This window comes from Meleagris gallopavo, chromosome 2 (genome assembly GCF_905368555.1).
Source record: "Meleagris gallopavo chromosome 2, MGAL_WU_HG_1.1, whole genome shotgun sequence".
NCBI lineage: Eukaryota > Metazoa > Chordata > Aves > Galliformes > Phasianidae > Meleagris > Meleagris gallopavo.
Genome location: NC_139405.1, coordinates 69,811,341 through 69,836,065, shown reverse-complemented (window position 1 = coordinate 69,836,065; position 24,725 = coordinate 69,811,341). Strand labels below are relative to the sequence as shown.

Here is a 24,725-nt window from a genome sequence, read left to right as displayed (position 1 = left end):
AGCCACAACATGGGCACTGAGAAGTCAAGGCATTGTTGAGCACAAGCATTCTGCACAAACAGAAAATAGGGCACTGAACTGGGAGCTACCCTTGGACTATATTTCAGTTGGACATTTGTCAGTAAGTCAATTCTTATCTACTAAGCATAATTAGTAACACACCAGATTTTTCCTACACCCTAAGATGGCTCACATCACATCTTGCATTACTTTCCTCCAAACCTCACTTATCACCAATGCCAGCTCAAAGACATACATCAAACAATAGATAACTATACTGACAAAGAGGTGGCCCTTCCTACAAGTATCTCTGTCTCAGGAAGACAGGTAGCCATACGCTTAACTTTTGGCATGAAGAGGTTAAATTCTCCTACAGCACAAGCTCTACCGTTGTGTTAGAAAAAGAGTCAAATTAAAAACAAGTTTATAAAAATAACAGATTGCCATGTTTATGATATGGAAGGAAAGAACCACAAAGCAGAAAGTTTAGAACACGTGTATCTTCAGATGAATTTAAAATGCTTGTCAGTGACTTGAGATACATTTGAAATTTTTCTTCTGATAATACACTAAAGCAAAAAATTCATTCACTGCAACCAATTTTCAAGATACCAACCCTGTGGAATTAAAGCAGCTAACACCAAGACTCTTCTTTCTTCAGTATACTGTCACGACAAAAGAAGCTGTTGCTTTTGCTTACTTATGGTGGATTACAAACCATAACACATCATATAACAGTGCTATCAAAAAACAAGAAAGGGCATAAAAACAGAATCACATTTTAAAATAAAACAGAAGATGTAGTTGTGCACATAGTTGTCAGATTAAACAGAACTTCAAAGATACTTCAGAGCAAGACTGGAGTTAAAGTAGAACTGAAATTGTAACAGTATGAAGGTATGGAGGCAGACATCATCTTAAAACAAAGAGCAAAGAAATTAGCTGTAGGATAATTTGTGAATTAAAACCTACCTATTTGTTTTGCTGCTTGTAATATAGTTTTCAAATCACCATTTACAGTTTGGTATTCTTTTTTGTCTAAATTGTCATCAACAAACTTTATTATCTTCTTCCAAGTAAGATCAGATTTCAGTAACAGTTCTTGTTGTTTTGTTCTTTTTTTCTGAAAATGCAAAATATTTTAATATTTTTACTTCAAAGTTATATACAGTCGTTACTTTAAAACAAACAATAACAAACAATGACAAAAACAATTTGACTGAAAGAAACTCCTTCCAATTGCACTCAATCATTATGTTGTAACAACAGCAATTCATTTCCCTATTACCTATTCTTTACATACTTGAGCGTCAGGAAGGAGAAAGATACATACAGGCTGCTTTACCCAATCCAAGGGAAAACACCTGAGAAAGCTAAACTTTTGCAACTTCTAAAGAGATCTCAGGCTACAGTTAAGGTTGGAAGGGGCCTCTGGGTCCATATTGCTCAACACCTGCTTGAGCAAGGACATCCAGAGCAGAGTGCCCATGCCCATGTCCAGGCAGCTTCTGATGCCCTCCAAGAAGACTTTCCAGCTTCTCTGGACAATCCGTGCCACTACTCCATCATAGCACAGAAGTACTTCCTAGAGTTTAGAGGGAATTTCCTGAGCTCCAGTATGTGCCCACTGCCTCTTGTTTGGGGACTGTGCACCACTGAACAAAGCTTGGCTACGTCCTCTTTGCATCCTCCCTTCAGCCATTTATAGACATCGATGAGTTATCCTGAGACTTCAGGCTGAACAGTCCCAGCTCTCTCAGCCTCTCCGGATGCTCCAGTCCCTTGATATTCTTGGTGGCTGTAAGCTGCTTTGCCAGCATGTACAGGCCTCTCTCATACTGAGGGGGCCAGAACAGGACACAGAACTCCAGATGGGGCTTCACCACTGCTGAGTAGAGAGGAAGCATCACCTCCCTTGACCTGGTAGTGACACTTGTCTAATGCAGTCAAGAATATTGCTAGTGTTCTTAGTAGCAAAGACAGACAGCTGACTCATGTTCACCTTAGTCTCCAGATCCTTTTCTGCAGAGCTGCTTTCCAGTAAGGTGGTTCTCCCAGTTTCATGTCATCTGCAGATTTACTGAGAGTGCCATATATCCTATCGTCCAGATCATTCATGAAAATGTTAAGGAATGGATCCAGCACTGACCCCTGGATACTCCATTCATTACTGGCTTTCAATTAGACTACATGCCACTGACCACTGCCCTCTAGGCCTGGGCATTCAGCCAGTCTGCAATCCTGTCTGCTCACATAGCCCATTCTTCAGGAGCTTCTTTATAAAGATCTTACAGGAAACAGTATCAAAGGCCTTACTGAAGTTCAGGAAGACAATATCCACTGCTCCCCACTCTGGTGATTTCATTAAAGAAGCTTATCAAATTGGTTAAGAATAATCTCTGCTTGGTGAATTCATGCTGAGTACTGATTATTTTCTTCTCCTTTGTGTGCCAAAAGACAGTTTCCAGGATAAGCTATTCTATCCCCTTCACAGAGATCAAGGTGATGCTGAACCAGTCTGTAATTCACTGGTTCCTTCTTGAAGATAGAAGTGATATTTTTTTTCTTCAGAAAACCTCTATTTACAATTCTCCATATTCGAGCTTCATTTCATATTACAGGTATCCACAATGCATCTGTTATTTTAATGCATATCTTGGAAAAAAAAAAATAGAACGTATCTAAATTCACCATCACTAACTTTATTCTAAATACTACAAAATTCTTACTACGTACACAAATAGTTTATAATTATAATTTGAAAAAAAAATATATTTACCGTTAAGTCAGCTAATTCTTCACTATAATCATCATGTCTAGTGACATTTGAAAAGGAGCGTAGAGCGCCTGTAAGACGTGGCAAGGCCATCTGTTACTCATTCAGTGATCCATAGGATAAAAAAATTAAATCCCAGTTCAAGCACCTAGATGAGAAGGAAAAAAATAACAGAGTTTTGTTAATGCTACAAGCATGAGTTCATATAAGAAACTTGGAAGACTTTTGAGCAAATACAACTTGGAAGGCACTGTGACTAAAGATATTAAAAAGCTCACTCAAAAACATTTTTAAGCAAGACTCGAGACAGGGAGGTGGCAGTCACAGACAGCAGTCAAAACATAAGGTGGTTACTCAGCATGTTCTCTCTATTCCCTAAAGTTATTAGTGCAGCAGCAGTTACTCCTTTAACACTGCTAACAAAAGAGGATTATATTGAAATCTAGGCAACTGAACTTGGCTGCAAACAGCAGTAAGCAATTACCACCTGCTTGAAAGTCTCCCCTGAACCAGTGTGCACTGATGGGTTTTGGGTCATTAACAGCCGCTAGCACTGGTACAGGGACATCCCTTTTGGCAACTGCTTAACAATTACTAAACAGCAAAGTAAGCAAAGAAAATTAAGACAGGAAAAAAGGACCATGTGTATCACTGAACTACTATAAGAGGAAAAGGGGGAAAAAAAAAGCTACCAGAAAACCAAAAATGAGAATGCCTCAGGATGTTTTCATCACACAGCTGCACACACACACAGCACCGCACTCTCCAAGACTGCAGCCTACTTCTGCACATTCTTATTTCCCATGCAAAACAGGCTCATATCTATACAGCAAAACACATCTGTTTTCCAACTGAACTTGTATTCATGCCAAAGCTTTTACAGAAACTATTCTCAAAGTTGCTTCATTTTGAAAGGCGCCAACAGTTAAATTGTTCAATGAATTCTAATGCACAGCTACAATTTCTAGTGGTAGCAAATAGATAGATTAGATTATTCTTGAAACAATTAATGATACCATTACAAATGTAATGGCCTACATCATTCTTACCATGCCTGAAGACCATGAGCCATCCAGAAATCTAATAACTTGAAAAAAAAAGTTACTAAAACAATTTTTGAACATTCACACATTGCACAGAACTCCTGCTTTAATCCAATTATCGTTAACTTTTTTTATCTAATGACTTCATTTGTATTTTAGCTATCAACACCACTGCAGTATAGCACAAAAGCAAATCAGCTCAGTTCCAATCACAGAGAGAAATGTCACCGCCTTGTCATGCATCTTTGCTTCTCAATCTAAAATGAAGTTATCACAACAGCTGATATCCTTGAGAGAAATGCTATAATAACAAAGCTACAGAGTGTGAGAATATAACATTTAAAAAAACACCACAACAAAGAAAACAAACAAGTCTTTGAAGTGGATAGAGAGGACATATTTAAATTCAAGCATAGAAGCAGACATAAAAACAACTTTGCTACTTTTGAGATATTCAGTGAATATATGACATGTCACATCATAATAGCATAGTTCCTAGTGAAAACACGCTGTCATCACCATAAGCACAATCAAAGCAGAGAACTAGTGTTCAAAATTTGAAGGAATAAATCCCTATCCAACAAAAAAGATAAATCACTGATACTGCTCCAGCAACAGCATTGCCATTAGTAATTGAAGATGATGTTTTGGCTATGTATTTTCTACTTCAACTTTTTCTGTAGAATTATGGTCCTTTGCAATAAAAAAATATTACAATTATATTATTATTGCTTATTAATTTAATTATCCTTTCTGAAATAGTATGTACAGTAATTTAGGATAGTCTGAATCCAATTTTTAAAAAGTCCACATTTCATACACACATTTAGGAGATTTAAAGCTTCTCCATCAGGTTAATTTGGTTAAAGAGTGGCTTTAAAGGAGAGCTTCTTCCTCCTTTACTAATTGAGTTCTTAATATTTTCTTAAATAAAACACCTGGAATCCTAGAGGACAAATAAGGGCTTCTCTCCCTGAGCACAGACTTGGCTAAACAGTCTAATCCAGCCCAGAAGCCCTATAGTTGAGCTTGTATTAATAAATTCTGCCCTACACACACATAAACACTTTCAAAACTTGCTCTACGGAGCCTCCCTCTCCTTAGAGAGGCTCAACAGCAGCCTGGAAATGGTCCTGGGCAACCTGAGGTACAAGATCCTGTCTGAGCAGGGGTTGTGCAAAATGACCTCCAGAGGTACCCTCCAACCTCATTCATCATATGATCCTGTAGTCTGAGCTGGCTGGCTTGATAGTACAGACACCCAGGGTTTCTGTACCTTATCCAAAGGCTAACTCCAGTGCTTGCATGCAATGCACATCTTCACAAGGGCACAGCAATCTGCCTCATAAGGGAACAAAACCCACAATTTGAAAACAGGATAGATACAAAAACAGGTATATGAACTTAGAATATCATTCTGTAACATACTAGAGCCAGCTGTAAGTGCTAAGTCAAAAACACAGTGCCCATCTGACATAAAATATAAATTAACACAAAAAAATAAAGTGTAGGTTTATTTATTTACAGAGCATACTTATAGAGTTAACGGCTTTCAGACTGTATCAGCTACTGCTTGTCTTCTTGCAGCCATCATAAGGTTATCAAATTCCTTCTGATTTGGAAGAAGTAAACCTGTTTAAGATGAAGCTGTGGGCAAACATCTGTATCAAATGATCCTGCTGGTCTGTGAATAAGGATCGTTGAATCCAACTCTTGGCTCCCCTGTGGCTAAGAGTGTTGTCCCAGTCAATTCTTTGTAATCAAAGCAGTTCTGGGCTTTGCCTACTGTTCTGGGCAGCCTGTTCCATGCCCACCGCCCTGTGGTGAAGAACCTTTCCCTAACCCCCACTCTCTTCTGACACAGCTCCATGCCGTTCCCTTGGGCCCTGTTGCTGTCACACAGAGCAGAGGGACAGCATGGAGATCCTGTGAGGAGCTCCTGTGGAAGAGCTGCAGCCACCATCTGGCCTCCCATCAGCTCCTCTGTTCTGGGCTGAGCAAACCAAGGGCAATTTAACTCTAAAATGAGTGTAACTCTACATGGCAAAGCATGTCAGGTTTTGCTACCAAATAAGAACTATTCAGATACATTCTGCCAACTTTTTTTTTTTTTTTAAAAAAAAAAAAGAACAGGAGTTTACACATACCTAGCACTATCTCAAATTTCCACTTCCTTTTAAAACACTCATCTTTCCACAAAATTTCTGTTTGTAAAGCGAGAAAAGCAATATTCACCTTTGTAAACTGTTGTGGAGAGGCAATATCTTTTAAAGCTTATTTTAGTTCTCTTTTTAAAAGAAATGTGAGTTAAATATTGAAACTTTTTATGTGGAAAAGGAAAATATAAAAGCAGATTATATTCAACTAAAAGAGAATTCAAGTACAAAACCATTCACATTTTATTGTTTGAAGAGAAACCTAACAGTCAGCATGGATCTCAGCAGGTTTTTCCTTCGTTAAACCTAAAAACATTGTTATTGCTATTACAAAAGGTAACCAGCATTACTGGAGAAGATTTCCACTTTGTATTTTCACATTAAGTTTTCCTCCAACTTCTAGCCTTTTTCTTTTTTTTTAAGGAAATAACAGAACCATCTCTTTCTCTTCTCCATTAAAATGTTACAAACATCACAGTCCAATGTATTTAAAAACAAACAAAAAATAACATTTATTTTAATATTTCTAGCCTATTGAACAAAACTAGCCAGCTGCCACGTAGGACTAAGAAGGGGATTACTCAAATGATGCACCTTTATTTTCAAGTTGTACATAAATTTTTCCTTACTTACAAACAATGGAATAACACAGCATTAACAGAATTACAAACAACAATAGGTAGATAGGCTACGTTGAAGTACCAGCTTCTGTAGCTATCATTATTGGGCTTGGTACATCCCTTAAAAACTTACAGCAGTTACCATGTTTAAACTATTTAAGGAATGTTAAGATTTTTTACCAGATTTTGGCTGCCTATAAATTTAAATTATGAGAAAATTCCTTGCTGTCTGTGTAAATTTTTCATTTAGAAAACTAGAAAAAATTACTACCAGTTACTAAAGTAATAAAAAAAGACTTTAGATATCAGCTATTAATGGGTTTGTTATGGACCAAACAGTACATGGATAAAACAGCATTTCACTCTCACTTATCATAGTGGAATAATTAATTCTAATGAAAAAGAAGCTAAAAAGACAAATGACAGCTGAAAAAAAGCTATTTTAAAACAGTGAGGACACTTGCATTATCACAGAATCAGAGAATGACTTGGGATGGAAGGAATCTGAAGGAACAGAAAATTCCAACCCTCCTACCACAGGCAGGGTTGCCAGACGCTAGGTGAAGTATCTGATTAGAATGCCCATGGCCCCATCCAACCTGGCCTTTAACAGCCCCAGGAGTAAGGCATCTACAACATCTCTGCGCAACCTATTCCAGCACCTCACCACTCTCTCAGTAAAAATCTTCCCCCGACATCTAATCTAAATATCCCTTTAGTTTAAAACCGTTCCCTCATGTCCTATCACACTCTACCTACCCTTGTAGAAAGTTGATTTCCCTCATGTTTATAAACTTTCTTTAAACACTGGAAGGTCGCAATCAGGTCTCCCTGCAGCCTTCTCTTTTCCAGGCTGAACAAGGTCAGTTCCTTCAGCTTATCTTCACACCAGGAGAGGTTCTCTAGCTCTCTGACCATCTTTGTGGCCCTCCTCTGGACCCTCTCCAAAAGCTCCACATCTTAAATTCACTTAAACTTCTTACTCAAGCATTTTTGTTGCAAACAGTCCAAATACAGCACCTAACAATAAGGTTGGCAGTTACAGATAATAAAGGTTTAATAGAGCCTGAAATATTAATCAAAAATGGCAGGCTAATGCAAGGTAGTTAGCTATAGTACTAGTTAACAATATTTTCCAGTTTGTATTTTGTACCTTCATAAGCTATCCTAATAATTGTATACTCTGTTTACTTTCAGACATCTCATTTTCTGCAACAGGCTCAGACATCACATTGGAATTCTTTTGAGATGTCTGGATTGCACATTGCTGATCTCCACTCCAAACAAAGATGGACCAAAAACCTGTTCCATCTTTGAAGGGGAGACATCAAGATAAAGATGTGTGTGTCCAGGCAGGCTCAGAGGCTACTTGGTACATGGCATTGATCTCAGTCAGTATCAAAACTGGAATAAATGCTTCAGCACAACGAAGAAGTAAAATAGTGACTCTTTGTGCCATCCACCCCTCCCTTCCTCCCATCAGAAGGGCTTATAGGTACACACATTAGCACTTCCAGAATATCAAAAAGTGTTCTAATATCTCACTTCAAAACATTGCTGAAATAGATCTGGGAGGATGAAGTGACCTAACATTAGATAAAGGGAGGGAATGGATGCACCCAAATATCACAAAATTCTCCAATTTTCCCAAAAAGAAAAGTAAGAAACAGAAAGTAATTATATTAGAAAATGTTCTTACGAAGGTATAGCTAGCAGCACTGTACAAGAAGATCTAAGTAGAACAAAATTATGAAAGAGGTAAAAGTTATCACAATCCATCCTTTCCAGAAAGATTTGTTAAATACTATCTATATAAATGTGAGTGAATACCTTTATGCAAACAAGGCGGATTAACACAAGGATTACCCAGAATAGGATAAACTTCGCTGTGCACTCACCTGTGTCTCTCAAGGATAACACGCAACTGTGCCTAGACATACACAAATACTAGAAACCACCGGTTTCCAATACTGGCCCATAAAACATAACTGGAGGTACACACTCCATAAGTTCTCTTTACAGTACCTCACATGCCTACTGCATTTCTGTTTACAATGCACATATAAGCAGACACTACAAGTATTTACAGAGAAGTACCATGCAAAGCCTAACTCCCACTTCTTTTAGGGCACTTAAAGACACATCCACCAACATTCTTCCAGGCGGTGTGAAATCATTTTTGAAGATCTGTGCCTGAACCATCCTGAAGATTCAAGGTTTGCTTATGACAGGCATCTGGGTGGGATTTAGTCCCTAAGCATAGCGCCGACGGCATTTGAGACACTTTTCCATATCAATCGTATTTCCCTGAGTCAGTGTGACTCATGAAACCTCCACACACTCAGAGAGAGCAGCTGGACACATGGTTACACAAAGTTCTTAAAATGACAACAGCTGTGTGTTTAAGCACCTGAATCACTTACCAAATTTATCAACAATTAAACAAATGCCCTAAATACTACATTACAGTCCAGTTCAAAGTAACTGGCAGTTTATTACTCACTCAATGCCACTATTATCCCTCATAACTCTGATCTCCTTCAAAGCACATTTTCAATAGACCTCAAGGTTGGAACTGCATGATTTTAAAGTGAGAGCATCTCCTCCAAATATTTTTGAAGGAAGTACAAAGCTTTCCCTCTGAGAAAAGTATATATATAAATTTTTCAGCATTTAAAAAGAATTTCAGTAAAATAATACAAAAGACCAAGACAGCAATCCCCAAGAGTGCCTGTACACTATTATTCAACTTACAATGCAAAGAGATGGTATGAGTCCGATTGCTCCCTTACTGCACATTTACTTAACCTGTAAGATTCCAAATACAGCTTGGAGAAAGTTTCTGAAACAGGTTAAAGCTAAAATCAAAACATTATGGGAAAGCATTATGGAAAAACATGGAAAAAAGTTTTAAAGAGCTATATAACCACCCACTAGTTGCATTAAGTTTTAAGAAAGCTACGTTCCTATGAGACAAAATATAAGACATCTAATGTAGGTGTCCATGAGGCACTGATCTTTTTCTCAGACACAGAAACTGAGAGGCCACATAGCTAATGCATCCCTGCACAAATATAGGAGAACTCATGTTTTGCATATGTATGTACAGTATCACTTGTAATTTTTATAAACTGACTGGATAGACAAAAAATGAATTGGAATTGTTCTGCTTATGTAGGCAAGTCCAACTACATCAGTGTTGAAACTCTTACAGACATGAAAAATACATTTTTGAGATTCATTTGACAAGACAATGAATGAAAAAATCAAGTTAACCATGGAGGAGTATCTTCTGAAGCTGAAACTCAGTGAAAGAGTTGCTCCAAAAGTAATGCTTCCAACTTATTTCCAAGGAAACTACAACAGATACAAAGAGCACAACAAGACTACACAATGGAGCAAATTTTCAGCTACTAAACACTATTTTTCAACAGTCACCCCCATTAGCTATGCATTTTTGCCAGCAATCAACAAGAGTCTACATGCCGCACTTCTCAAAATCTGCACCAGGGAGGTGACCCACTGTTGCTGTCACCACTGCTGAAACACATTACCCATTGCCTCACTGTGCTCACACCCACTGTTTGATCTCCACATACATTTAGTAAGTATTGATAAATGTCAGTGGACACAGGTTTTTTTTTTTGTTTTTTTTTTTTTTTGGAGGAATTCTTAATACACACCTCCACGCCAGAAACCATTTTGTCAGATTGCCCTTCTGCTACCAAGTGTCACATGGCAACAAAAGGTAATGGAATATAGGTGGGAAAATTCAACCTCTACTGCCACACCAGTATCTGCCTCTGACACTGTGAACCAACAAAAGAAATTAGGAGGCATAACTTTCAGAGCAGCCTTGGAACCACCAAAGTCATTATGAACGAGTTGGTTAAACAATTCTGTTTCTGGTCTTTATGGCACTTCTATTTTATACATTGTTGAATTCATCATCAAAAAAAGATGTCTAATAACTGCAATGACTTGTAAGAGGCTCATATCATTAGCTTTAACAAAATGGATCACAAAATTCATGCTATATTCAGTATGGTGTAAAATGAACTCTATTTTCATAGAAAAGCCATTGGAAGAGTTCACATCACTTGGAAAGACAGAATGTCAATTTTGAATTAACTGTCTTAGCATATATCATGAGTTCTTGTCGAGCACTTCTGCAGTAATTAGTTATGGTTAATAAAATCACTACACCTAGCAGACAACTCACAGCAGTTGTACAACAAGCACAGCACAGCCAAGACCAAGATGCACATTTAATCTTCAAGAACAATTGTTCTATGAAAGCACTGGAGCAAAGCTTCTCATTTACAGTGAATATTAAATCTTTTTTCATGTTCAGCAATTTCATCAATAAAATTGGTAGTAATATGGGTAATGCTGGCAATCTGAAATAAGACAAAATCTTCAAGTACTTTAAAGTAAACTACACAATTATTTTTCAAAAGTGAAATATGCAGATTTTTAGAACACTTTGAAGAAGTTGCACATTCTACAGTATTTCTAAGTTCAACCAAACAAAAAAAAAATTGTCATGTAGCAGATCAATTTCAGTTATCACTAAATGAAAACTTCCAAGAACTATAAACCACAAATATGTTCATTCTATTTCCAGCATCTTTTGTGATAATCATGATTTTTATCGATAGTTGTAATTGAGAATACAGAAATATGAAAAAAGTGAGCCGTTACATGTAAATAATGATAACCAATTGTCCATGCAAAAGCATCAATTTCAATAAAATAGTGCAAGTAATACTGTGTAATTTGTTTGCCATATTTAATAATGTTTAAATCATTCTTTTTCTACTTGTCTCAGTTTTTGAGTAGAAGAGGAGACAGAAAGTTATGACAGAGTTTCAGGAAAACTCTCTTAGATGTTAACTTCAGTAACCATACCCCTAAGACTGATTATTTGCAAAGGGCAAGCTTCTCAACATCAAAACTGCCTCTGGGACACAAGCACACTTCATTGCAAAGATAGAGTAAATATCTTCCTACAGTTACACAGCAATTGCGAGCCGAAAACTGTGGATTCTATCCAGTTCACTGCTACAACTGTTCCAACTCTGAATATGCTCAGAATACCCAACCTAAATGTCACAGACCTGATATGCGTCCCCTGAATGTTACTCACTAAGCTGCTGTGTTTAAATCCTACATCAGTACATTCATTATGTAATTTTTTTCCAAGGGTGAGTAGATTTAAGTGGTATGGTATCCCTCAACCTTTCAATATTCCTCCTAAAGTCTACTACTTCTACTTATTTAATCAATGTACCCAGCTGCCAGACACAGCTCCCAGCAACTTCTAATTGAAAGAGTCCGTCTTCTCCAAGAGCTCACATACTGAGGGGGGACTTCAAACAGCACTTCAGGTATTTAATGATCAGCAAATGATAGCTTTCTATGTGAATTTTTTTTATTATTACAATTAAAAATAAGAACTTAAAGGACAAAACAAAAAAAGAAATACTACAATCATGTAATACTGCAGTGCTTGCAAACTAAAATCAAATCTAAAGCTGCTGACAACTCCTTCTGGGCTGACTGCCTGTAGAGTTGGCAATACACGTGGCAAGATACTTTGAGAAAGACACCTGTATAGTTTCCTACAGTGGCAAGACCAAACTACTATTTTTTCACAATTCTTACAAACATCAGAAATGCTTCTTTCATGAGAAAAGAAAGAGGAGGGGGACAAAAACCATAGCATTATTATTCCTGTCTGCTACAGTGAGAGGAAAATAACTCCATTATGTCTTTAGAAACATGATAAAGCTAGAGCAGATCTGTTTCCAACTGTAACATTTTGAAAGGGTCACATGTAGCCATGTTCTGTTAGAATGTACATAAAATTTCTCAATGTTTTAGACAAGTTGTAGCTTAAGCTAAGAAATAACCACATTAGTCAAGATTCTCCTATTTATAATTAGAAGTTTCATTAATATTTAGCATGTCAGATATACAAACCATGTTCAGATTTAAGGAATTGACTTTTGAAGACTCCTTATAAACAAAACATGCCATTTTAACAAGTAAATGACAGAATTCGTACTTCAGAGGAACATAGAGAAGCAAGGAGTTTTCACTTGGGCACTGCCAGATGCCTGTCAGTGGGTTGAGTAGGTTTTTGCATGCGATATTTAGCAAAGGTGATAATATGTAGAGAAGAGTAAGTTCTTCATTTTAACATTTCAGAGCCATATACATTCAAAATATTAGGACCAGGCATCACTAAGTTTGTACTCACAGAAACACAGAATTGCAGGGACTAAAAGGGACTTCCAGAGATTATCAAGTCCAGCCCCCTGCAAAGCAGCCCCCCTGTAGCAGGCTGCACAGATAGGCCTCTGGGCAGGTCTTGAATGTCTCCTGAGAAGGTGAATCCCTGACCTCCCTGGGCAGCCTGTTCCAGTGCTCTGTCACTCTTACTGTGAAGAAGATTCTTCACAAATTTGCGTGGAACTTCCTATGCTCCAGTTATGGCTATTTTCCCTGGTCCTGTCCCCACAGACCACTGAAAGGAAGTTGGCCATGTACTTTTGTCTCTCACACTTAAGATACTCATAAACATTATTCAGATCCCCTCTGAGTCTTCTTTTCTCGAGGCTGACCAGAAACAGGTTGCCTAGCTGTTCCTAACAGGGAAGATGCTCCAGGGCCTTTATCATCTTTGTGGCCCTCTGCTGGACTCTCTCCAGGAGATCCCTGTCTTTTTTGTATCAGAGAGCCCAGAACAGGACACAGTACTCCAGGTGAGACCTGACCAGGGCAGAGAAGAGGAGGAGGATCACCTCCCTTGACCTCCTGGCCATGATCCTTTTAACACACTCAACTCACTGTCAGGTATTATCTTCACTGTGTCTTATCTCTTCCTAAGTCACCAGCAATATTTTACATCCCTCCCATGCAATTCTTTCCCCTTTCTTATACAATCCTCCATTAGAGCTTCACAGTAAAGTCCGTGATCTGGCTGGAGTGGAGATAAGTGTTCACTGTAGCCTATGTGGCATGTGCTGCTGTGCTTGCATTCATGGCTAAAACAGTAATGGCAACACACCAGTACTTTGGTACTGTGGCACAGTGTTTGCACAGCACCAAGCCTCATCTTCCCAGCAAGTTTAGGAGGGGACACAGCCAGGACAGCTGACCCAAACTGACCAAAGGGACAACCCACATCATGTGATGTCATGCTCACCAATAAAAACCCAGGGAATAGGGAAGGGCCATTCACGGTTACAGCATTTGTCTTATAGAATCATAAAATGGGCTGAGCTGAAAAGGACCACAATGATCGAGTTTCACCCCCCTGCTATGTGCAGGGTCGCCAACCACTAGACCAGGCTGTCGAAGGCCAGATCCAGCCTGGCCTTGAATGTCTCCAGAGATGGGACATCCACAGGTTGCCTCCTTGGGCAACCTGTTCCAATGTGTCACCACCCTCTGTGTGAAAAACTTCCTCCCAATATTTAACCTAAACCTCCCCTATCTTAGTTAAAAATCACTCCCCCTTGTCCTATTGCTATCCAGCCTCGTAAATGGCCGTTCCCCCTCCTGTTTACATGCTTCCTTCAAGTACTGGAAGGCAACAATGAGGTCTCCCCGGAGTCTCCTCTTCTCCAAGCTAAACAAGCTCAGAGCCCTCAATCTTTTCTCATAGGACAGGTGCTCCAGCCCTCTGATCATCTTAGTGGCCCTCCTCTGGACCTGCTCCAAGAGCTCCTTCCTGCTGGGGGCCCCAAGCCTGGATGCAGTACTCCAGATGGGGCCTCACAAGAGCTGAGTAGATGGGGACAATCACCTCCCTCTCCCTGCTGGTCACCCCTTTTTTAATGCAGCCCAGAACACAGCTGGCCTTCTGGGCTGCAAGCACACACTGCTGGCTCATGTCCAGCTTCTCATCCACCAGGATCCTCAAGGCCTTCTCTGCAGGGCTGCTCTCAAGGAGATCTTCCTCCAGTTTGTATAAATACCTGGGACTGCCCTGACCCAAGTGCAGCACCCTGCACTTGGCTTTATTGAACCTCATTAGGTTTTCATGGGCCCACTTCTCCATCCAGGTCCCTCTGGATGGCTTCCCTTCCTTCCAGTGTCTCAACTGTACCGCTCAGCTTGGTGTCACCTGCAAACTTGCTGAGGGTGCACTCGATGCCATCGTCTGTGTCACTGATGAAGATGTTGAAGAGCACCAGTCCCAAGACCGACTCCTGAGGGACATCGCTTCTGACCGGCCTCCACCCTGACACAGAACCATTGATTACAACCCTTTGACTGCGTCCAGCCAGCCAATTCCTAATCCATTGAACCGTCCATCCTTCAAATCCACACCTCTTCAGTTTAGAGAGAAGGACGTTGTGAGAGACCACATTAAAGGCCTTGCAGAAGCCCAAGCAGATGACATCCACCCCCTTTCACCATCCACTGAAGCCATCACTCCATCATCGAAGGCCACCAGACTGGTCAGGCACGATCTGTCCTTGGTGAAGCCACGCTGGCTGTCTCGAATCATGTCTTTATCTCATATGAAGACCCTGCTTTCCCTAGTGTCAAGCAGTTGCCTGATAATAGGAAGCAGTGAATTAATTTCGTTTTGCTTTGTTTGGACATACAGCCTTTGCTTTCCCTATTAAACTGCCATTATCCCAATCCACCAGTCGTCTTATCTTTCCTCTATTTTCTCCCTGTCTTGCAGTTGTTATATAGAACTTCAAGGGGAACAGACTATGTCATGCAGTTAGAATAACCTTAAGGAATAGGCAGCACAGAAATCTTTCCCATCATAGTAAGCATTGTTACCACAGAACGAGAGAAAGCCACTTCTTCCCTGAGTCACATTTTTAAGCATCTGAATTAAATGTTGTGCTGTGTTGCCAGAGCCAGCAGCCAAGCATCCACACAGCCACTCGCTCAGTCCTCACACCAGTAGGATGATGGGAAAAGAACAAAAACTAGAAAACTCATGAAAAAAGAAGAGATATAGACATTTTAACAGACAGAGCACATACAACAGCAACAGGAAATCTCTCATCACATTCCATAGGCAGACTATTTCCTTTCCAGCCTCCAAACTAGGACACCTTAGAAACCAACTCCTTAACCTCAGTTTTTACACTGAACATGTCACTACAGCACCTGACTTCCTGCCCTCTCACAGCCTATTCTCTAGGCAGGCAGAGTGGGGAAAAAGGAAGCCTTGATGCACTGCTGAGCAATAGCCAAAACAGTGGTGCGCTACTGACACTGTTTTTAACCACAAACTGATATGGCTATGATAGAAGTAAACCTTAGTCCAGCCAGAGCCAGTACAAGTATCCATTAGCAATGCTTTGTGCAAAGGAGATCCAACTAGTCAAGGACAGATTAGCATGAAGAATGCTCCAGTGATAGATCCCTGTAAGGACTTGTACTTCAAGAAACATTAAATTGTTAATTTCTGTGGGGTGATAAGGCATTCAAAAAGAGAATGAGTAAATACAGAATGACTGGCTATTGTAAGAATATATATATATACTTTTACATAAATGTTGAAATTAGGAGATACATTATAAAATTGAATGCTACACTGAAAACAGTGTCAGATGGAATGCCTTTCTTATGGAGAACATAATTAAATCTGGGAATTCGTTGTCACAAGATGTCAAAAAGACTAAAAGTTCAAGCATGCTCAAGAAAAGATTAGATGGATTAGATGAAGTCAGCTAACTTGGTAGCTATTGAACACAACAGCTTAAAGGCAGCTCATCACTTATTTAAATCACTGAGTGCTAAAAGACAGTAGGAAAGCAAAAGCATCACTGTATGCTTCTTTGTTGTTGGTTGGGTTTTTTTAGTTGGTTGGTCTGGTTTCAGAACATATCACAAACACCTGCTATTTGCCACTAGAAGAGACAACTCCAGGCAAGACAAATATTTTGTGTAAAAACAGAGCTTTGGAATCAGATGGTAACAAGGATTCTAAGGATTACAATTTGAGATTAAGGTGCCTCACATCTCTTAAATTAATTGCTCAGCCATTATTTCCTTCTCTTAGCTCAAATTCCATCTATCACTTTTCTAACAAACTTTTACCAACATTTGTTAATTAGTATGTCCAAATTACAGAGCAGGGTTTGTTTTTTCTTCTTTCTTTAGGCATCAAAGCATAATTTAATAAAAATCATGTAGACTAGAAAGTGTCCAATATCAACTTCATTAACTGTTACTAAAAAAAGTCAACTGGAAGAAAATTCCTTCCACTGGTCAATATCAAGTGACTCTACTGTTGTCTTTATTATGCATCCAGTTTTAGAAAGACACATCAGTGTACAAAGGTGCAGTGGAGGATAACAAAAACCCACCCACCTAGAAGACATAACCTCACAGGAAAGATTCAGCACAAGCAGGTTGTTTATGTTACTGGTAGGAGCAGCTACAAAAAGGAAGAAACAAGAAAATAAAACAGTGAAAATAAGCAGGGTGCAGACCCTTTTTTACTTTAAAAACAGGTAAGTTACATAAGTACTGCTTTAGGTTTAGCTTCAAAAAAAGCCTCCATAAATACAGGACTGACAGAACTGTCATTTGACACTTAAATTACTTTCTTTCTGAATCAATGGAAAAGCATATCAAAGTGATCTGATCTCCTCCAAAAGCTAAGCTAGCTATCAGAGGAAAAAAAAAAAAAAAAAAAAAAAAAGTTTAATAAGTAAACTAATTTAAACAATGACAAAGCAATGAAGGGATTCTGTCAGTATTACTATACGAATGGGAAGGAGTTCCTCCATATATCTACACATCTAGATCTTGGATAGTGTAAATTCTGTCATTGCCAGAAACAACTCCAATGCAAAGGAAATTATTTTGTTACATGGCCTGCCAAAAAGCAGAAACTCACTGACACAATGTGGTCTTCTGATCAAAGCCAGTTTGCATCTAAACTACTGGCTGGTTAGCTTGATCATTTTTTTCCCTAAAAATACATAACTGCAACCTACCATGTTGGTAAGCGTTCTGATCTCTTCTCTGGAACTCCTAAGTTTTTCAGCTGCACTAAGAACTCCAGACTACGGCTGACTCAGCTTTGACTCCAAAAGAAAAAGTAATGAAAAAGTAAAACAGAGTGTGATGGGAATGTTCAGAACTCTGCAGAAGATTGTTGGTTCTACTTCAATAGTTCGATTTCACAGTCCTTTAAAAGGCCTTGAAAGGGGTCACTACAAATGTCAGTATTTTAAAAACAACTAAATTAAAGATTCAGGACTTATAAAAGCTCTAAATATTGTTTGAATGCCAACACAGTGTACTCTCCTGAAGTACGCGAATGGTAACCTGCACAGCACTAGAGACACAACGAATCAAACTACCTGAAAACACTCCCTAAGATCACAGTTGTTTTCTGTTTTTTGGGTTAAAAAAAAACCTTTTTCTTTTTTTAATTCGTTTATTACTGCTGAGTTTATTAATACCAATAACAAGTACTGAAAGCATTCAGATCCATCCAACACCAGTGCCATTTCCCCTTTGGCAGCAAGCCTTACTCCTGCTTCACTAAGCAAACCAGAACAGGGAAGGGAAGAGATCAGAGTTTATTCTCTGCTCGCAGCAGAGCAGCTCACGCCCCAACACCCCCTTGCCGAGAGCAGGCAGGGCCAGCAGCCCGACGACGCCAGGCCTGGAGCCCCACGCCCACCCCTCGTGGAGAGCCCCACCGCACGGCGCCCGGCCGGAAGGGCCACAGGGAAGGACAAGGGCTGGCCCCGCCGTTAACATCGCGGAAGGAGAGAAAACTCGGCCACCGTGGCGAGACCAGCTCCGGCCGAGGCCAAGACCGAGGGACCATGCCGCAGCTGCAGCCCTCCCCACTCATCCTCCCGACCCCCGCCCGCGCCCGGTCGCGCACTTGCCTTCCGGCTTGCCGGTTCCGCTGCCGCAAAGAGCCGACGAGGCGCGACACTGCCGTAAAGCGAGCAGGCGGGGCGAGAAGGATGCACTGCGTGGTCGTGTTCTGGCGGCCCGGTCGGTTTTTTTGGGCGGTTTCCTGCTGATCCTTTTCCCGTGGCCACGCTCCCAGTACAGCTTATTCAGTACCTCGTTACTCACCCCGATGAGTGTTTCTATGGCTCTTCCCCTGTGTGCTCGCTGAGTGCTGTCACTCCGCGCTTCCTGCTCCCCAGCCCCACTTTAGAACAGTGTGTGCGCTACGCTCAGGCCGCCTCCCGCCTTATCCTCTCTGCTGTGTCCTTGTGGTGGAAGGGGCCAACGGCACCACAGTGAAGCTAGAGAGTGCACAGAGGGGGAAGAGAACGAGGAGCTTGAGGTAGTTTTAGGCCGAAACCGAACTGAAGGAAAAAAATTCTCTACATAAAGTGTTTGAGTGTCCATTTGCAAGTATAAAAGCACTCGTCTAAGATCACTGAGCTGCTTTCACCTATATAGCTCTAGCAAGCAGCTTTCCCCCCCCCCCCTTTTTTTTTTTTAAGTGCTCCTCTTTCTGTTTGCCTGTGTGTTTATTTGTACAACTGAAGGTGTCCAAATCCCGTGCTAAAAGGGAAACGTACAAAGTTCAATGGAATCAATACTTTGGTTTTGGTACGTAACCATGTGGAACTGGCTGCAGCGTATCTAGGTCACTTTTTGTCTTTCACAACTCTAAACACTGGGTAAACCCAATTTTTACCAGTTCTGTTCAGTTGTCATGTTAGAAAACAACGAGGTTCGGCAGGACTAACGAAGAGGAAGCATTATGATGAATCTCCTGTAAAAATATTACCAAAGGGTTCCAATTTTTTACAACTATATTTTCAAAGCAAATACATGCATTTTATAAACACAATACCTTACATTTCTAGTGCACGGGTCTCTAAGCCAAAGTTAAATGTAATTTAAGAAGAGCCTCTTTAAAATCCTCTTATGAATTATCCTAACATGCTACTTTCATTTTCTTTTTTTAAGAAATGCTTATATAATCTGACACCAGCTTTTTTTTTTTTTTTTTTTTTTTAAATGAAGAACAAATCATCTGGATATTGCTTTCCAGAAGGTAGCACTTCACTTTCACTTGTTAGTAAAAGCTGTCATATCTGTACTTCTTTCCTGACATCACATAAAAATCAAGGTTCCAGTCTAATGAAACCAAGACTTTTTTTCTTATAGACAAGAAACTGAGGCAAATTTTTCCACATTTATACATCCGTTTGTAGACACAAAGTATAGTTTCAACATTCAACATCATCCACAAATTTCAGATTGTTTTTAAACAAATATTTTATTTAAGCAACCTATGCTTTCAAATGTATTAATCCTGAATGTGTCAATAAGGTGATGTTTTATTATAAAGTATTATCTGCTAGATTTTTTTTTTTTTTTTTTTTTTTTTTTTTTTTTTTTTTTGCGATCCAGAAGTTCCAGAACAGAACTCATGGAATTCATTTTATCCAATGCATGTGACTTAAAGAAGATTTATTGCTTAAGTATACCAGGAAAAATAATATGATTTTTTTTAATTTTAATTTTTTGAAAGCATATGTGTAAAAACGATGAATGAAAATCCATTTGTGAAAAATATTCATAAAGAGGACTTTATCTTGGAACAATTTACATTTTTGCTATACAAAAATCTAAGTATGAGCTCATCTTCTGCATTTGCTAAGAAATCGGAGAAGTCATTTAAGATTATATCCATCTCAACTTAAAATCAGAAGAATCATATAGTAAGGGTGCCTGCTTCCCAGTTATCAGTAGAGGGGAGCATCAAATGACCAGCTCATACATACATATATACATATTACTGTAATATCTACGGTTAATAAAGGGAGTTATTCAAATGTTTAATTTCATCTTATTTATGGACTAAGAGAGACGTAAATGTAAATAACAGGGTATATTCAGGAAGAATTTACTCCTCAGGAGAAAGAAAAGTTTCCTTGTCATTTCTTCTTAAGTCATTCTCTTAATATTCACTCCTTAACTTCGTGTTCATTCTATTTTGTGTTGTGCCCAACCTTTGGCAGCATTTCTGTAGCATGTAGAATAATAGTTTACAACCTTCCTATTGTTTGTTATGCTCTTAAATAGACTGAAAAATATCTCTGTCATCTGCTACACCAAATCCTGTCAGAATGACCATGCTAAAAATTCTGACACAAATTTTAGAAAAATGTTTTCATTGAAGGCAGGTGAAATTACAATCTGGAAAGCAAGAGACATCTTATTTTAAGTGTGGAAAACACCATGTGAGTTTATATGAATCAATTCTCTACTGTATTCCGTATTTCTAACTTTATTTGTATATTAACCTAGCAACATGGCATTTGAAGCTGTGCAGTAAAAGAATGCGATAGCAGTGCTTTCCATGGGGATACAAGCACTAATGAAACAATAGAAGGTGACAAAAAAGAAAAAAAAAAATTAGCTCACCCCTTCCAACAACCAGTGACAGCCCAAGAGGAGCACAGTCCCCAGGCAAAAACTTGCTGCTCTTTTGACTGCTAACCCTTAAATGAGGGTGAAGAGAGGCAGACCAACACTTCACCTGTTCTGGTCACTCAGGTACATTGCTTGCATCTGAGCTCCCTGGGTTAGCTGCACCTGCTGCTCAACCATTGATGCTTCATTTATTATCTGCAAAAGCACTGTCATTCTCAGACTATTCAACTGACTCTTTTGTTTTTAACAACTAAAACAAAACTAATGTTAATAGATGAGGCATGGATTTTACATTTACTCGCTGTGTACTTCAGGTTCAGTAATGACATAGACTAGTATTTAGAATGTCTCTGTCTTTTCTTTGACAAGAGAAAACTTGAGAATATCACTGTGGTCCAGAAAATTCAACAAATGCAGTCTCTGTTTAGATTGTCTGACAAACCTGAAAGATATACTTGACTTGCTGATCTGTGCTGTGATGAAAGTACCACGTGTTTAGAACTGAACTGCTGTATGCAGAAGCCTCTGTTACCAAAACTGGGAGAAAAATTTTAAATCAATATTATTATGTAAGATAATGCAGCTTCCTCAGGACGCATCCAGAATGTCTATTGCCTATGATTACAAAGTAATCATATTGTGCATGGCCACAAATGCAATGCCAGCAAAAGTTGGTGCATCAGAGACACTGTCATTCAAATGAGTTACAATTCTCTCCACTCATCTTGCTACCATGGCCCTTAATACTTAATTTAAAATTTCACAGACACTGTGAGACATCTGTGAATTCTTGAAACTTAATACACAGTGCATCATAGAAAAATACTTCTGTAAGTGGCCGCTGCTACATAAGAATTCATAATTTAAATTTGTTCTCTGAGACCTAAGACTTTTTTTATGTAATGCAGGCTATAGAAAGGGAATGTATCATCCTCGTTATTACTTGTTCTTCTATGCTGCTCTGTGGCTTCAATGTTATTGTTATTATCTTCTACCAGATATGAATGTATCTTGGTTTAATATCTACCTGTGCTTCTTTATCACAGTGAATTTTCAGAGAAATCTTTTATTTTGTCCAGAGTTTTTAGGATTAATTAGTGGCATGATATTCCTTCTCTGCTAGTGAATATCAGTGCAACTAGAGAATAGAATCATAGAATTGCAGGGGTTGGAATGGACCTCAGGAGGTCATTGAGTCCAATCTCCCTGCTAAAGCAGGTACCCTACCAATGGCTCACACATGTAAGTGTCCAGATGAGTCCATAGGAGACTCTGCAACCTCTCTGGGCTACTTGTTCCAGTGCTCCCTCAGCCTTACTGTAAATTTCTTACTAGTCTCCATTACCATTATTTCTTATTAGTTTCCATCAGTGATTACCCACTGAATTTCTTGAATTTATTTTAAAATGCAAGTGTGTTAATTGCTTCACAAGTGTGGATAGAAACATTCTACACGTTTAACAAGGTTCTGGAGTGATAGTGGACGTTTTCTTTCACTTGTTCAGCCTGGTTGAACAGTTCCAAACCTCATAGTAATCCCCAGTATTGCTGATTTTTTTGTTTGTTTTATTTTTTAAACGTTAACAAGTTGTCTCCTCATGAATGACTATATACAACACTTGAATCAGGAGTGCATTATTCCTTCTTATTTTTCTTTTTTGTTTCTCTTTAGAAAGCCATGATCTTTCATTTGCTTTTCAAATTAACATAAACATTGATGTTATAATATCAAAAAAATGAGCTTGAACATAGATAACATCAAGCATATTTTTAAGTATTTAACTGTATAGATTCGGAGAATGATTTTTAAGTGTCTTCTTATCCATAGTGTTTCTGTATCTCAGTCATGTTCCTGCTCTGATCCATGCTAGCAAATGGCTTCACTGTGTGTCATGATTCCTGAATTTGCAGTGATGTATTTTCCAGATCTGCATCACTCAGAATGAAAAAAAAGTAAAACAAATGGAAGCATCATCAATTCATTCTAAACATGAAGAGAACAAAACCTCTTTTTTTTTTTTTTTTTTTTTTAAATCATATGTAAACGAGGGTTGCTCTGAAGCTAATATCTCCTATTTTATTATGTTGGCCCAAACATCAGAGGTGGATGGTGGTGGTATGGCAGTTTAAGTTGAATCTTCCTACCAATATTCCATTATATTTTGTTGTCATGCTACAGGAGGCAGCACAATGGTGTTTGACATGGAAATGTGTATGAAGCAAAGGTGTGTCATTGAATTTTTCCATGTGGAAAAAATTGAAAGCCATCAATTCTTGCTGATCGTTAATGGAAACCAAACAGTGGATGTGAGCACAATGAGGCAGTGGGTGGTGCATTTCCCCAGTGTTGACAGTGACAGTGAGTCACCTCCATGAATGCAGATTTTTATGAGCTTGTATAGGTATATAAGCGGGTTGCGCTGAAAATAATGCCTCCTATTTGTTTCCATGGAAACTACAACAAGCACAGAGATCACAATAACATAGTATTATTATTTAACAAATTTTCAGCAACAAAACACTACTTTTCAATGTAGTCCCCTTTATCAGTTATGTATTTCCACCAGTGATAAACAAGAGCCTGCATGTTGCTCTTGTAAAGTCTGGGAGGACCCTCAGAGAAGGGCTATAAAAATTATCCAAGGGATAGAACACCTCCCTTACAAGAATGAGCTGAAAGAGCTGAGGCTGTTCATGCTAGGGTGAAGAGAATGTTCTGGGGAGGCCTGAAAGTGGCCTTTCAGTATCTAAAGGAGGGCTATAAAAAAGAAGGGGTCAGACACTTCAGTAGAGTCTGTTGTGATAGGACAAAGGGAAATAGTTTCAAATTGTAGGACAAATGTGAAATTTAGACTGGATATACATTACTGCAAGTCTGAAAGGATATCTCTATGACTTCCACTGAAAGTGGAACATCTTTTTAGATGCCAGGCACTATACTTTTGTCAGTCATGCTGATATATGTTTGCTGTTCTAGCTTATGTCACTGAGCATAGCTCAGTTTTAAAAAAGGTTAGATTTTGATCATAGGGTTTGTTTTAGAAATCAGTATGTGAAGGGGGTTGGTAGCTGTGAGAATCTGGCAAGGGCCTGCAGCAGCTTAGCAGCTCACTGCTTAAACAAGCTGTTGACATATGTGCACGCCTGTGTGCATCTAGATAAATAGAGACAAAGAAATTCTCAGAATTTTGTGTGTGTCTGGATTATATTCAGATATTACTGTGTGTTAGCTTGTATTAGGAGGCTTCTCAGAGGCCATTAAGGAACGTAAAGAAGTCTGAAATACTGCTGTTAAAATCTCTGGTAGCACAAGACCAATAAATGCTATAGGGGTTCATCTCACATATACTGCAGAGGAGGGAGAGGCCGTTCCTACCAGCAGTGAAGCAGAAGCACCAGGAGCAGGAAGCAAAAACTTTCTAGCCAGGGCTATATAAATCCTGCATGGTCATTAAATAGGACAGTTATTTCAGATGACTTGTTTTCAAAAGCTGGAAGAAAATAAAGAGAATCATAGAATCATTTGAGTTGGAAGGGACCTTTGAAGGACATCTAGTCCAGCTTCCCTGCAATGAACAGGAACGTCTGCAGCTAGATCAAGTTGCTCAGAGCCCCATCCAGCCTTAACACAGAATATTCCAGCATATCCTATTTTTATGGACATCAACATTTGCCATGTTCAGAAGAGGGAATTGTGAATGAAAAGAAAAAA

The 24,725-nt window shown here is 39.0% G+C and overlaps 1 protein-coding gene across 1 annotated transcript in view; it reads right to left on the bottom strand.

Annotated features, from left to right (window-relative positions):
* The window catches only part of ASCC3 (activating signal cointegrator 1 complex subunit 3), a 254,014-nt gene extending 235,201 nt beyond the window's left edge, over positions 1–18,813 (bottom strand). Inside the window, exons 1-3 of the mRNA XM_085217585.1 lie at positions 18,493–18,813; positions 2,780–2,924; positions 973–1,123 (exon numbers count right to left, since the gene is read on the bottom strand). Coding sequence (XP_085073711.1) covers positions 973–1,123; positions 2,780–2,869 — 241 coding nt within the window. The 5' untranslated portion in view covers positions 2,870–2,924; positions 18,493–18,813. The remainder of the gene's footprint in view (positions 1–972; positions 1,124–2,779; positions 2,925–18,492) is intronic.
* Between the last annotated feature and the right edge of the window lie 5,912 nt (positions 18,814–24,725).